The sequence below is a fragment of the Arachis hypogaea genome, chromosome 4 (assembly GCF_003086295.3).
Source record: "Arachis hypogaea cultivar Tifrunner chromosome 4, arahy.Tifrunner.gnm2.J5K5, whole genome shotgun sequence".
Lineage (NCBI taxonomy): Eukaryota > Viridiplantae > Streptophyta > Magnoliopsida > Fabales > Fabaceae > Arachis > Arachis hypogaea.
In genome coordinates, this window is record NC_092039.1 from 118,427,496 (window position 1) to 118,444,652 (window position 17,157).

At 30.6% G+C, this 17,157-nt stretch overlaps 1 protein-coding gene across 1 annotated transcript; it reads right to left on the reverse strand.

Moving 5' to 3' along the window:
- Positions 1-662: 662 nt before the first annotated feature.
- LOC112797527 (1-aminocyclopropane-1-carboxylate synthase 1) lies at positions 663-5,355 on the reverse strand. Its single transcript, XM_025840514.3, has 4 exons — positions 4,931-5,355; positions 4,544-4,675; positions 3,880-4,040; positions 663-1,961 (listed from the first exon to the last, which is right to left on the reverse strand). Exons 1-4 carry the CDS (start codon positions 5,084-5,086, stop codon positions 971-973), a joined length of 1,440 nt encoding a protein of 479 aa, XP_025696299.1. The 5' UTR covers positions 5,087-5,355; the 3' UTR covers positions 663-970.
- Between the last annotated feature and the right edge of the window lie 11,802 nt (positions 5,356-17,157).

Below are 17,157 nucleotides of genomic sequence, written 5' to 3' on the forward strand. Positions count from 1 at the left end.
TTATCTTAATTTTTTAAATTTTAAAATAAAAAAATAATTTAATTGGTTTATACTATAATTGACTCTCTAAATTTTTTCATGTAACGAACTATTAGTAGACTTAAAACCTTGGTTGAATGGCTGACCAACAAGTATTGGATTGATCAACAAGTCTAAAAAATAAAAATAATATTTTTTTCAGTTATTCTTCTGTCTTTTTTCAATTTTTTATATACAACAATTTCATCCACTCACGATGAATCATCACGGTCGCCACCATCAGTCACCGTCAACCACTGCTGGCCACCGCCGGCAATCCGTCATCGGCCAACCACCATTACCCTAAATTCTAAACCATAAATTTTATATTCTAAATCATAAATTTTAAATTATAAATCTTAAATTTTAAACCACAAATTTTAAATTTTAAATCTTAAATTCTATAATTAAATTCGTTCTACCTTATTTCATTTTCAAAGTTTTTTTTTACTTGAATTTTAAATACTTTATTATTTTTAATTTTATACTTTTTTAATAATTAATTGTTGACTATTTTATTAGTTAAAAAGTGTAGTTTCCTACTACTTTCTCTTTATAATATATATGTAGAATATAACTGTTATGAGGCATATGGAGAGTTATCAAGCCACGCATGCAACATCTACAAAGAAAAAGGACAATAGTAGAATAATAATGGAAATTCTTTCATTAACGTAGAAATAGAAGAATCAGGCCAGGCCTCCATGAATATATAGGCCAACACACATACATACATACACTTCAATAATTAGCATACATAATTTTACGCTAATAATATTATAATCCCATTAGAAAGCTTCCTAGCATAAAACAAATGGGTAAAAAACATTTAGAACAACATGATAGCTGGATACATACATATATCAAGCTTTTTTTTTAATGTAGTTACACTTGACACAAGGTATATAATTTTTTATGTTCATGACAAATTAAATAGGGTCTCAATAATTGATTAAGTGGCACGAACAAGGGGTGAGTGAGGCATTGGTGAATGAGGTGACATAACATTCTCATCAAACCTTCTAGAGTTGAAGCTTAGCCTTAACTTATTAGTATTAATGCTTTTCCAACGTTTGAGTTCAACCCTTTTCCCATTATTAGTTTCTCTCCCAACAAAAGCCCTAATCCTTTTCAATGCAACCTCCACAGTCTCATCATCCATGTTAGCAAAGCAAACCCTAAACCAACCAGGCTCGGAACAATTGAAACTTGACCCCGGTGAAACATTGAGCTTCACCTCATTGATGATCACACGCCAAAGCTTCATTTCACCTTCAAAAGTTTTCTCCTTCAATAGCCTCCTCAAGTTCATCCAACAAAATAGTCCTGAATTGCTTGGCAAGCAAGTAATGTTAACCGTTTCGAGCCCTTTCGTGAAGAAACTATGACGCTTCGCGAGCCTCCTTTTGCTAATTTCTAAATATCTGTCGATAAAATCCTCGTCAGAAAGTAACGATGCTAGAAAATGTTGAGTCTGAGAAGAGACTAATCCGAAACTCGACATTTTTCGGCCGCAACTCACAACATCATCATTGTAGGAATAAACAATGCCAACCCTAAAACCCGGTAACCCCATATCCTTTGATAAACTATAGATTATGTGAATGAGTTCTTTCTTGCACTCCATTTCTAGCATGACTTCAGAGATACTCACAAATCTTGGAGTGGTGAAAACAGTGGCGGCATAAATTTCATCACAAACTAAGTGAATGTTCTTCTCATTGATGAACCTCACAAGGCTTTTAAGGGTTTCTTTGTCCAATGTGGTTCCCAAAGGGTTGGAAGGGTTTGTTATGATCAAACCTTTCACATTGATGTTGTTTTGTTTTGCTTCACGATAAGCTTCTTCAAGGGCTTCTCTTGTTATTTTGAAATTGTTAGAACTATCACAATGAACAGGAATAAGTTGCACCCCAGTTCTCCAACCAAGATCACGCACGAATCTGCGAATAAAATCGTAACATGCAAAATTTACTATCAGTGAATATAAATTTTTAAAATAAGTAATTTTATGACAGTAAAATTTAAAAATTATTTTTCTCTATTAAAAGAGAGTTAAGATAAGTGATTAAAATTAAGAAGAGTGTTAGGAACAGTAAATTTTATAATTTGTAGTCATTAATTAGTTATTATTAATATTTTTAATGATGTAAAATTACTCATTTTTTTAATAATTAAATGTTGGCTAAATTTTAATAAAAATACTGATCTCTTAGACTTTTTTTAATTGAACATGTAAATTAAAATTTTCACATTGACCATAAGTCCACAACTACTAATAAAATTGTTTTGAACTGTGACCGTATTGGTCAAAGAAGAGACTAGAGAATAGAATGAATGGCCTTGGTTTAAAAAGTTGACAATAGAGATTTTTCTACACATAAATTAATTTATTAAAAGTCATTTCTTCCTCTGACGAATAATTGACTTTAAACTGGTAAGAAACTTTGACAGATTTTATGAAAATTGTTCTAAAGATAGTGTATAATATAAATACATATATGCTAGCTAGCACGCATGCCATGAAAATTTCTTTAACAAAGTTGGAATTCGCTTGTGCCTCATAAAGGTGTATGAATCGTACAATAATATTTCCAATAGCATATTATTTTATATTTGTGTATGTGTATATGGTACGATTTGGTTCTATTATGTTCAAGTGTGGACAAAAGATGACATATAATACTAATACTCTTATATAAGGTGGTCCTGGTTTCAAAATTAAAAGTCAATGCCAAGTGTACCACTCAACTAGGGTTTTTATCAAATCTCTAATTTGGATTTACATGTAATCATATACAATATGAAGAACGCATGCTTGTTGACCTATAAGGCAATAGAGCAGCGCCTAGCAAAGTTGAACCTTTTTGCGAGTGCTTAATTATATTTACTAATGTTCTTATAATTTTTCATCTTTATTAAACCTTAGATTCTATTTAAAATAGGTAAAAATTCAAGTGCGATTAGTTTTATGTTCATGTAAAGTTAATAGTTAAAAATTATTAAATAATTTAATAAATTTAATTAAATTATAATTTAACAGTTCTCAACTATCAACTTCACATAAAATTTTATGTAAAATTAACTGTAAAAATATACTTATCAATTACTATATAAGAAAATTTTAAAATGAGTAAGAATTGTGAATGTGAATACGGTTATAATAGTTGCAATATATAATCTAAATATAAATTATTTATTTCTAAATAAGTTGAAAATTATATTTTTTATTATTTTTCTTAAAAGTATCTGAAGCACTCAAGCACTTACTAAAAACATTCTTTTTTAGGAAAAATGTCAAAACTTGACCTAAAAATTGACTATACCAACTTGCTCTTCATAATTTACCTTACGCACTAAAAAAAATATAAAAATAAAATAAAATAAAAAAGACTATATTCCAAATAATAAGTTAAAAAGATCCATTTTATTAATTGTCATGATTTTTAGTTTGATTGTTACATTGGAATATTATTCAGGTAAGATCTATATAGAGATTACTTTTGTTTTTTTGTTGATTTTTATACTTAGATTGCTCTTAATTACTTCTAGCTGAAAACGTACTCGTATTTTGTTTTATATAAGTTTATTTATAAATAACTTGAATCAAAATTGTTATAAGAATAGTATTAATTAAATGGCACTTTAATGAACCCACTAATAATATCCCAATTTCATTCCCTTTTGAACAAAACAAAATAGTTAATGAACTTTCTGCTGCCAACCACCTTTAAAATAAAGCTTTGATATGATGATGGGTGATGTGTGTGCATGCATTGAACATGAACATGAACATGAACATGAAGTTATATAGTAGTATAGTATATATATATATATGATGATGAAAGTGAGGGTACATACGCTGGATAATAAGGAGTGGGAACCATGAATGCATCAGCAGGATCAGCCAAACAAAACATTATTAATTCATTTGCACCTGTTGCTCCTCCACTCATCAATATACGCTCAGGATCATATTTGACCCTACCACCCCTTGCTTTTGACATGAAATTCGCCACACCCTGCATTCAAAAATATTTTAAATACAATAAGTATAGGAATTTATTTTTAATTATTTAATATTAGATTTAAAAAAAATTAGAATTTATGATTCAGGATTTGAATTTTAGAGTTTAAAATTTAAATTAAAAGTAATTTTAAAATATTAGCGTATATTAGCAGAAAAAAATTGATTTTCTAACTAGTTATACTACTACTCTTTAAAATATTGTTATGTGTGATCGTTTAATTTCTTTTTTAAATCTATGTTAACAAATATATTATTAATTTTTTTAAAATTATGCTATGTGTATACTAACTTATTTTAATATATAAATAATATTTTTTATTTTTTTAAATGTGTTACTTTATTTAATATAAATTGACAAATATTTTGAAATGGAAATAGTATCTATATTTATGAATAATCATTATGATTGTGAATTGTGAAATTAACTTAAGTGCTAGGTGGCAATAATAATAATAATAATAATAATAATAATAATAATAATAATAATAATAATACTTTTCTGAACTGTGGCAATCCATGATAGTCTTGAAAGTTAGCAATATCTCTAAACAGATGCACTCCTTCAGGAGTACATATGGAAGCTTTGGAATTGTTCCTTATCCACTCTTCAATAAGATCGAAGCAAAGCTGTAAATTAAAATAAAAGACAATAAATATATTAGTCAACTTTGTCAAGCATGCAAACTTCATCTCATGATATTGTAGCCAGCAGAAAATCATATATTATTATATTATAGAATACTATATATGAGTTTAAAAGAAAATTAGTTAAAGCTATATTATATTAGTCAACTTCTCAAGCATGCAACACTTTCCTCCCATTATATGAATTTTAGAAGAAGAAGAAAAATTAAAAAAATATAATTATATGCATAGATATACCTGATTTTCAGCAAGACCCATCTGGATAACACCTTGAGGATTTTTTGTTGGGTGAAATGGGTTTCTATCATAAGCTTTCCACCCATCAAAATATGGCGAGTTCTCTCCATGCTTGTCATTGGTTGCAATCTTGGACAAAAGTCGTTGGTGACCCATGATGTTTTTTTTTTTTTTTTTTTAATAAAGGTTACTATATAAAACTATAGTACAATAGAGGTAGCAATGGATATGAACGTGAGTGTTGTTAATGTGTATATTTATATTCTCTATGATGAGTAGCTAAAGAAGTGATGTGAGGAAAAATGAAAGAGAATGTGATCCAATTTATAGAGAAAATTATGGCGTGAGGTGTGGGGGTTAGAACGAAGCATTAGATTTGAGAGAGAATGAAAGAAGAAAAGTCCACTTCGAACATCGAAGTTCTATGAAGACTGAACCTTAATCAAGAAAATGGAAAATATGTAACGGAATATAATGGCCTTTTTGTGTTGGTCAAAATACTCAAATCCAAATTAAAGTGTTTTATTAAGCTTGCGTGCGTTCTTATGATATCTTGAACCCTACCACGTGTGGAAGAAGTGTTGTTATGTTTGCATTAATAAGGAGGGAAAACTGATTTAAATTAAATTAAATTAAATATAAGTGGATTTTCATTTAATTTGGATTGCTATATATACATAGATGTCAGCTAGGGATTATTTATTTTTGCTCCTTTTACAAAACTATGAAAACATGAAAAGTAATATAGTATGAGGGAGGAAATTTTTGTTCCATGTGAAGCTTCCCCCGAAGCTACACATAAATACTTAATATTTACTTTTAATTTTGTTGAAACAAAGACTTAGATTAGCTTGGAGGTAGCAAATTTTATCCCAAAATGACATAGAAAAAGAAGTAAGAAAAGTCAAAGCTGAAAATGGAATGAATATCCAAAGCTTAGGAGAATATTTATCTTACTTAATACAGAATCACGTTTCCAATTACAATTTTGGATGTTGTTTAATTTTCAATCTATATGAATTGTTGCATAAATAAATAAGAACTTTAGTTGTGTTTAGGATGAATATATTGATGTAAATATAAAATTCTTTCATCGTTTTTCATTAAAAAAAATAGGTTTAAAATTTTAATAAGGCGATTGGTATCAGTAACTCAATAAAAAAAAAATTAAATTACAATGAAAGCAAGTGATTAGAGAGAAAAAAAGTGGAGAAGAAAAAAAGAGAACAGTTTTCTATCGTTGATAGAATGTGTAAAATTACCGTGATTGATAGGTATGGTAAAAATTTTCGGTGAGGCGGATATTCGTGAGAATTTGCCTGACGGGGACAGGTAGGGGACTAATTTCTACCTGTGAAGACGGGAGACAAGGTCCCGTAATAAACGGGGCGGGGTGGGGGTAGAGGGTCCCATCCCGTGGAGACCCGGTAAATCCCTATTTATGTGAAAAGACAAAAATACTCCTAATATATATAACATATGCGAGCCATTGAAGAAGAACTCTAGCCGTCACATACTCAACGCTTCGGTGTTTCATTGCTTCAGAGGCAGAGAATCTCTTCTCCTCTCCTCTCCGCTCCTTGTCAAACCCTCAGCCTCTCCTGTCTCCTTTCCGAACACCGCCGACCGCCACCTTCTACCTTCTCGGTCCCTAGCGCCGCCTCCCACCCCCTGAGTAGCTCGGTCACTCAGTGCACCTCTCGAGCCCACTATCACGGCCACGTCGTCTTCTTCTCCTTGTCGCGTCGTTGCCGGTCGTCGTCTTCTTGATTTATTTTTCTGAGTTAATTTTGGGTTAATATGGAGTTAGGTTAATGAGATCCTGATTCTGAATTTTTTATTTTTAGTTTATATTTCTGAGTTAGGTTGGTGTGATTATGATTTAGATTCTGATTTATATTTTTGAGTCAATTTTGGGTTAATCTGGAGTTAGGTTAATGAGATTCTGATTCTGAATTTCTAATTTCTAATTTATATTTCTGAGTTAGGTTGATATGATTCTGATTTATATTTTTGAATAAATTTTGGGTTAATCTGGAGTTAGGTTAATGAGATTTTGATTTTGAATTTTTTATTTCTAATTTATATTTCTGAGTTAGGTTGAAGTGATTCTAATTTCTAATTCTTATTTATATTTTTGAGTCAATTTTGAATTAATTTGGAGTTAGGTTAATGAGATTATGATTTCTGATTTCTAATTTAATTATAATTTATATTTATGAGTTATGTTAATGCGATTCTGATTCTGAATTTCTGTTTTTTAATTTATATTTCTGAGTTAGGTTTATGTGATTCTGATTTCTAATTTTGATTTATATTTCTGAGTCAATTTTTGGTTAATCTGAAGTTAGGTTAATGAGATTCTGATTCTGATTTTGAGTTTCTGACTTTTAATTCATATTATTGACTTATTCTTGATTTATTTTACGATTTTAACTTTTAATTGTATTCTTCTTTTTTATGTAGGATTCAAACAAATCGAAATCTACCATCACTATCATTACATCATAAAAAAGGCTTGAGGATTCTACAATGTGATGAATTATGCTTTGTAGTTATTGGATATGTTTGATACTTTGGTGGTTTTATAGATATATTTGATATTGTTTGTTGTTGTTAATGTCTTTGGAGACTATGAATATATTAATGTCTTTATTGTTGTTAACATTATTAATATCTTTAGAGACAAGGAACATGATGATTGATATGGATTTTTCATTTTTTTCATTTTTTCTTTTTTTTTATTTTTTAAAAATTCCAGGATATCCGTGGAATCTCCGATCCCCGACGGATATAGAGTCTCCGTTACCCGTGGCGGGAACGGGACGGAGACGGGGACTGGATATGGAGGTGGGGTGGAGGCATGTTTCCGTCCCTGTGGATACCCATTATGCCTTGTCTAGTGATTGAAAAGTAAAGTAAAAGATTACAATGCTAATGTATATAAACAGAAGCTAAATGATGTGTGAAGGGTGTGATGATACAAGTTGGTTGAGGATTTAACTATCTAAGGGTGAGTTGGCATAACTATTTTTCAGTTTGCATAACTACTTTTCAATTTGAAAAAAGTTTTAAAAAGTACACTTCACTAACATATCCCCTCAAAATAAGGGACTTTTAAAAAGTATATTTCACTAACAAAAAATTTTTAAAAAACCGCAATAATATAAATTATGGTAATTTTTTTATTCCTTCCGTAATTCTAAATCAAGTTCAACTATGGTAGGATATAGTTTTTTTTTTTGTATTGTACTGTCATGTTTTGCTGAAATTAAAACAAAGAAGAAAATGTACGTGAAACGAAAGACAAAAGTTTAAATGTAATTAAAAAATTATGTTATGTTTAATATTTTATTTGTATAGGAATTATTACTTTTGATTTTTAATACTAAAAAAATCATATATTATGTTTAATGTTTTATTTATTTAATATTTTGTTTATGAATATTATTTTTTGTTATTGTGAACTTTAATATATATATATATATATGTAATATATAAATTTAACACTTTATTGATGTAATATTTTTTGTTTACGATAAAAATGACGGTTAAAATTATATTTTTAAACAATAAAAATATCACTTTTATCTGATAAAAATAACGGTTTGTAACTCTCATTTTAAACAACACGAAACTCTATTTTAACTAGGTAAGAATAGTGGTTTCAAATGCCATTTTAACCAACTAAAGAATGCTCTTTTACTCCAATAAAAACGACGATTTATAAACATCATTTTAAATAACACGAAATGCCATTTTAATCCGGTAAAAATGATGGTTTCAAACGCCATTTTAACCAACCGAAGAATGCCTTTTTAACCCGGTAAAAATAGCGGTTTATAAACGCCGTTTTAAACAACACAAAATGTGATTTTAACCTGATAAAAATGGCGCTTTAAAACATCGTTTTAACTAATAAAAAATACCGTTTTATTTGGATATAACGGCGGTTAGAACCGCCATTTTATCATATAAAAAATCGCCAATTTAATCCGAAAAATTGTGGCATTTTTTAAAACCGTCGTAATAACCAGAATGGCATTGGGATTACGTTGTTTTTTGAAACCGCCGTTTTTAGTAATAATGACGGTTCAAACCACTGTAAATGCCAAAAAAACTGATGTAATTACCAAATTTTTTTGTAGCGTTCGTTGTTAATTTGTTAAGAAAAGTTAGATAGCAAAGTAATTTTATAACAAAGTCCAATTAAATTATTGTGCGTGTGTTTTTTTTCTCTTTTGTACCCATTTTTTCTTCTTCTTCTTCATATGTACGCTATTGCTGGTTCTTTTTTTTTTCTTCTCCTTCTTTTTTCCCCTCTTCCTCCTTTATTATCATTGTTGTCATAGTCACCTCTTCCTTCTCATCATCCTCTTTCTTCTTTTCCCATTTAATTTCTTCTCTTCTTTTTTTTTCCTCATGCTCCTTCATTATCATCATCTTCTTCTTCTACTTAGTTAAATATCACACAATTAGTTTAACGATAATAAAAACATATCATTTAGTTGTAAATGACACATGAGCTTTCCGTGAATGGTACCAAATTTTTTGGTGAATGACACAAGAAAACTTCAAAAGATCACCATTCCAAAATTGACTCACTCAACCAATAAAATATATTTAAATAATATAGGTATTAGATTCAAACGACATATCATTTTTTACAAATGACAAAAAAATGGCTAAATCTCTTATATATATTAGTTCAATACTATACAATCAATTACGTGAAAATAAAAATACAGTATTTAATTAAAAATGACACATAAATTTTTTATAAATAACGTAACAAATTTTTAAAGAATGACAAGTCCAAAATCTTAATTTACTCAACAAACAAAATACTTTCAATTGTGTTTGGAACAAAAGAATACATCAATTTATTATAAATAACATATGAATGACTGGACCTACTATATATGATTTTAATTCCATTCAACTAGTTCAATGATAAGAAAAGTACATCATTTAATTAGAAATGACACGGTTAAAAATTTTTTATGTCACGGTTAAATTTTTTTAATATGAAAATTAAAAAAAAAATTTTTGTCACGATTAAAAAATTTTAGTGCTATTTTTCTATAAACTCTGCACAGTTCAAAACTTTTATCTTCCTCTTTCTCTTTCACATTCTCAAAATTAAGAAACTTCTTGTGTCACAGTTAGAACATTTTGGTGCTATTTTTTTGATAAATTCTACACAATTAAAAACTTTCACTCTTCCTCCTCTTCGTCGTCATCATCATCTTCTTTTTTTAACTCTTTATTTTTTCTTTTTTGTTTCATCTTCTCATCTTCTCAATACAACGTAAAAGCTGAAGTAATTAATATGTTTTTCATGCTCATGCTAAGAAAAATTATAGATCCATAGTGAAGAGAGTACCAGAGACTAGTGAGTGAGAAGAAAATGAGATCAAAAGAGAGAAATGAAGAAGAGAGAAAAGAGAGAAAAATAGAAGAATTTGGTTTTTATTCTTAAAGTTTAAGCAAAATCAACTTTACCAGTATACAATGTAAGTGTATATATAGACAAAATAGAGATGGAAACTATCTAAAAAGAGTTGAAAGAAATTATGTAACTAACTGGACAGTTCAGCATATTTGTAAAAGAACCTTTAACTGCTTTCGCTTCTCTTTCTTTGCTCTTCTCTGGGTATTTGTTCTTCACACACTCTATCATGCCTCCGCAAACTCAAGAGAGCTGAATTTGACGAATTTTTCACCTTGAGTTTGTCTCTAAGTAGAATGAAAGCTATTGAGGGGAGTGCCTTTGTGAACGTGTCAGCAATTCGAACTATGCTTGGTACATGACTTACCTGTATCACTGTTTTTGACACATAATCTCTCACAAAGTGCAAGTCGATCTTGGAATGCTTTAATTTTGAATGGAGAATAGGATTTATAGCTAGAAGCACTACACTTTAATTATCAGAGTAAGCCATAGGTACTTCTGTCACACTCCATTTTAATTCACCAATGAGACCTTTAATCTAAATCATATCAGCTACCAAATTTGCGAAGGCCTCATATTCTGCCTCTGTACTCAACCTGGCTACCACACCTTGTTTCTTTGAATGCCATGGGACCAAATTCCTTCCCAAAAAGACACAAAAATCTCCAATAGATTTTCTGTCACTTGGATCACCTGCTCAATTAGAGTCACAATATGATGTAATCTTCAATGAAGAGCCTTTGTGAAGTCTTAGACCATATGATGTTGTTCCACTTACATACTGTAAAATTTGCTTAACCAATTTCCAATGAAACTCCAGGGGGGTTTGGCATGAACTGAGCTACTTTGTTGACACTATATGCCAAATCAAGTTTGGTGACAGTCAAGTACTGAAGACTGCTACCAACAGATCGATACAAGTGAGGATTGTCAAAGGGTACACCACTTGTGGCTTTAATTTTTACAGTAGAGGAGAGTGGTGTGTGACACGATTTGCAGCCACTCATATTAGCATTTGCCAATAGATCCTGAACATACTTTCTTTGAGTCATCATTAAGCCTCCATCATCCATTCTTGTCACCTGAATACCCATAAAATAATGCAAATCACCCATGCTATCATCAACATAGATCAGAACATAGGTGATGGAGGAGTGATCATGCTTCACAGAGACAGACACATCTGATTTGGTGGCTGATAACCCCAAATTTTGAAGTGCTATAAAGAGCTTATAGGAGCAGGCTTGTGGTGCCTGCTTAAACCCATATAGGGGCTTGGTGAGTGTGAACACGAGGTTAGGATTCTCCCCTTGTATATCCTTGTGGCTGCCACATGTATACATCTTCAGTGAGCTCTCCATGCAAGAAAGCATTATTTACGTCCAACTATCTTATAGACCAGGACCTTGCTAAAGCTATAGTCAAGATGATACAAATGAAATTGGTTTAATAATAGGACTATATGTTTCTGTAAAATCAAAACCTGGCTATTGAGAGAATCCTTGGACTACTAACCATGATTTGTGTTTCTGCAAACAGCCATCAACATTATACTTGAGTCTAAAAAATCATTTGCTACCTATAGCCTATCGGCCAACGAGTAATGAGATAAGCTTCCAGCAGCGATTCTTTAAGAAAGCATCAAATTTAGCATCCATGGTGGCCTTCCATAGAGGATCAGCCAAGGCTTGTTTAACACTCATTGGTTCAACACAAGCTTGAAAGTCCCTCAATCTTATGGAGCTTGACCTGCTGCGAGTGATTATGGGGTGAACATTTGTTGTATCTTGGTGTACTGTGTCGTTGGAGGCCCACGAAAGAACAATCTCCAAGTTTGAGATAGAAACTAAGATCGAAGTGTCAGATGGGGTTGTATGTGATGGATTATAGTGATTGGTTATGGTGATTGAATGAAGAAGACATAGAGATGAGTGAAACTGAGGATGAGAAAATTGGTACAGAAACAGGGGGTGAAAAGGAGGAATTGAGTGGCAAGAGAGATGGAATGGATGAGGTTGGAGGATTTGAAGCCGGTGAAGTAATTGGAACTTGAGTGGATAATAAGGGTGGTGAATTGATGGGGGAAGAGTTAGGGATAATGGGAAGTGGTGGTAAAGGTGTATAGTTAGGTGATTGCTGCCTGTTTTGATTTGCAACACTGAATTCTAAGGTTGGATCCTTGAATGGAAATTTAGATTCATCAAATATCACGTGTATTGTGATTATCACTCTTCCTAATGGTCTCAGGCATTTATACCCTTTGTGATTAGTTTCATAACCAATAAACACACTTGGAGTTGATCTGAAATCAAGCTTGTGCTTGTTGTATGGTTTAAGATAAGGGAAGCATAGACAGCCAAACACTCTCAAATTTGCATATGGAGGATACTTATTGAACAATTTTTCAACTGGTGACATGCCATTCAACAATAGAGTTGGAAGAACATTGATTAATTGGGCTACTGTTGTGAATGTCTCTCCCCAAAATGTAATAGGAATGGAAGCCGCTACCAATATAGTTAACCCCTTTTCAACTATATGCCTGTGCTTTCTCTCAATCATACCATTCTGCTGATGAATATGAGGATAGAAGAATCTATGAATTATGCTTTGTGCTTGCAGCATCTTTAAAACACTGACATATTCTGCAACATTGTCACTTTGAAATATTTTCAACTTAGTGTTAAACTGAAATTCAGCCATGTGGTGAAAATGTGAAAAAACTAACTTCAATTGAGCTTTACTTCTAATAAAATATAACCATGTAAATTTGGAGTAAGCATCAACAAAATTAGCAAAGTAGTTATTTTTATTAGAATTAGAAATTGCAGCAGGGCCCTAGATATCAAAATAGACAAGCTCCAAAGGAGTAGAATAAACTATTTTTGACTCAGAAAAGGGTAAGCAATGGGACTTACCAATACAACAAGAACTACAAACATATTTATTGGAAGAAAGGAAAATATTACAATACTTTAAAATATTTAACACAACAGTAGCTAAGGCATGACTAAGCCTAGCATGCTAAAGCATGTAATTATTTGAATTTAACTCCACCAAGCTTAGTAATGTAGATGGTGAGTAAGTTAGGTAGAACTTGAACAATTTATACATTCCTTTGTCAACACCCCATTCTAGAAATATTTCTTTAGTATCATGAGATTTAACATAGCAGTCATGAGAGTGAAACTCAAAGAAAATATTATTATTACAACAAAATTAATAGATACTAAGTAGATTCTTAGTGATATCAGGTACAAGTAATAGTTTATGCATGATTAGATTATTATAGCTTAAATTAGTTTTGAAGTAAGCTTTTTCAACACAGTTTATGGCTAAACCTGTTCCATCACCAACCACCACTTGATCAATGCCTGCATAATTTTCTTTTTCAACAACAGTTTTTGGATTTGAGGTCATATGGTGTGTCGCTCCTGAGTCAGTGTACCATATGGAGTCATGGATTGTTGCAAGATTTATTAGAACACTACTAAAGTTTGCTCTTGCCTACTCACTTGATTGAACTATTTCTGAGTCCCTTTCTGTGTGTTGACCTTGTGATGGTGATAGAGCATCCTCATATTTATACAAACACGATTTTGTTGTATGACCAAACTTACTGTACAATTGGCATTGAAAGCAAACTTGCAATCTTTTATACCCTTGTCTCTCATAATTGTGTGTTCATCCATAGCCTTGTACTCCATGGCCTTGTGCTTCATAATTCTGAGGCCTATTATAACCCTAGGCTTGTGTTTTTTTTTTGTATATTGTGGCTGACTCATACCAAAGCCTTGTTGCTACCTTCCTCCTCTCATGAATCGTCTTCTGCATCTGAAGCCTCCTCTGAACACTCCTCTCTAAACAAAGTTTGCTTTAAATCTATCTTGAGACCTTTCTTAATTAAGCTGGCTTATGTAACCAGATTCAGCAGCATTAGCTTACAAGAATTGGCCTAGCTCTAGCTTCCTAAACCTTTCTATCATGCTTTCATGTGCAAACAGTACCCCCTCAAGCTCAGCTATATTGATTTCTTGAGATCTTGTTAAAAGTGAAGTGAGCAGTGGTGTATATTTCTCTGTTAAACCGTGCAGCAATGCATTCGTATAATCATTCTCACTCACTAGCTATCTCTTCAACAAACACCAGTGCATTAATCGTACTCTTAATTGTTAACACATAGTCTCTCACAGAAGCACCAGTTCGAATATTTCTCATCTTATTTCTCAACTGCATTACTCTGGCTTGAATTTGTGAAGCAAAATGACTCTTTAACCTATTTCAGATCTGATAGGTAAACGTACATTCAACCATTCGAGTTGTGTATGGCTTTGTCATTGAAGCTAGTAGCCAGGACTTCAGCAGTGCGTCTTGCTTCTTCCATTTTTGAAATCCTTGATTCACTTCTCCATTTTTAAGAAATTGTTGAGAAATTCTCTGTTCAATGATGTGATCTAACAGATCATTGCCTTCAGTCATTGCTTCTACTTGATCCTTCTGCTGTAGAAAATTATTGTTATTAAGCTTTATGTAGATTGGATTTGCTGTGAAACCAGGAGCGCTTGCCGTTTGTATTGAGTTTTGGTTATTTGAAGCAACAATTAGCAAAATTCTTATCGTGGCCATTTGTGGTGAGGTTCAAGCTCTGATACCATGAAGAGAATACCAGGGACTAGTGAGTGGGAGGAAGATGAGATTAGAAGAGAGAAATGAAAAAGAGAAAAAAGGAGAGGAAGAATAGAGGAACTTAGTTTTCGTTCTTGAAGTTTAAGCAAAATCAACTTTACTAGAGTGTAAGTGTATATATAGACAAAATAGTGATTAAAACTATCTAGAAGGAGCCGAAAAAACTCTGTAACTAACTAAATAGTTTAACATATTTATAGCGGAATCTCTAATTATTTTCGCTTCTCTTTCTCTGCTCTTCTCTAAGTATTTATTCTTCACACACTCTATCACGTAGGCTTATTTTCTGTAATTTTTCTATATTAATGCTAATAATTTTTTTTTTATCGAAAACAATGTTAATAATATTTAAATTTATATTATGATGCATATATACTATTTTTAGTGACTTATTATTTTACGCGTTTAATTAAGTAAACCATTATTGAAGGTTTTTGTTATATATGTTTAAAAAGTATCAAATAGAGACATATTTTTAATGTGATTCACACAATTATTTGGTATGGTGTAAAATGAGGCATTACTCCCATGTGATGAAAATTTTAGGACAACCTATAATTATGACCCGTGAAACATTGATCTGTTGACGATGAGAAATATAATTTTAACGTGGTTCACACAAGATTTAAACACCGGTATAGTTTGTATTAATTTGGTTTTTCAATAGCTTATGCCCAAGTTTATATAATTTTTTTTCGCGGTACAAGCTAAGATATTTGATTATAACAGTGAAAAAGAAAAAGGTTTATTTACTATAATTCGTAAATTTTTTTAATTATTCTATTAGTTTTTATAATTTTATTAAATTTTTAATTAAATTTTTATACTTTTTTTTTGAGTCTCTATATTATATTAGATATTGTAATTAAATCCCTGTCATGACAAAATGTTAGAATTAACGAAATAATCCATTAAACAAAACAAATTAAATAATATACATAATATTTGACTGAATATTTTATATAGTTTAATAGAATATTTCGTTAATTTTAATGTTTTTGTCACAATAAGGACTTAGTTACAAAATCTAATATGGTATAAGAACCTAATTAAAAATAAAAATATAAAAATTTAATTAAAAATTCAATAAAATTATAGGAACCGACAGAATAATTAAACTTTTTTCCTTTCATAAGATGGCACATTTTTATATTTAATTAAAGCATACCCAAAAATCCGAATTTTCGGTAGTCTGTTTATTCTTAACTTTGCAAATTTCCCTTTTCACATTAATTTAATTAATATTTTTCTTTTTGAATTTCTTGCATTTGGTGAAGAGAGAGTTTAAAATTTTTAAATCTTTTTTAATTACAAATTTAAAAAATTGGATTTTAGAGGACTTTTTTGAGGATTTTAGATAACTTATTATATGTTTTTGTGATTTAATATTTTATTATAATATTAGAAATACAAAGATGAATAGTAATAGATGACAATAGTTATTATATAAAAAAATCAAATTAAAATCTCATAAACTCCTTGATTTGGGGAATTTGAAAATGAGAAGTCTGAACAAATTTTAGACGGCTAGAAAAAACTTTAAAATTATGTTTGGTTGGAAAGAAAAAAACAGAGAAAAAAATAAAAAGAAAAAATTTGGGTAATTTTTTATTTTTCTTAGATATATTCGGATACAAAAAAAATAAGAAGGAAAGAAATATTATAAAAAGATAATTTTACTTTTATATTATAAAATAAATTAAAAATAGTAAAGAGGGTAATATTGAAAGTAAAGAGAGAGAATTAGTTTTTTTTTTATTTTCTTTCCAATGTTGGAGAGAAAAAAAATTAGTAGGTCGCACCACTTTTTTTCATCTCTTTTTCTTTTTCTCTTATTTCTCAGTTCAACCAAATAATAGAAAATAATCATTTTCCTTCCCATTTTTTTCTTTGTAACACCCTAATATTCAAATCCTTATGCTCAAGTCATAAGTCAATGATAATAAGATGGTACGACTCTCAAAGGGGATTATTAATACATAATTATAAGTAAAATCGAAAGGAGTATTAATCGATAAGTCTGAAAAGGAGTAAAAATAAAATCGCGAAGTTGTATCACTCACGCATCGACAACAAGAAGGTAAAG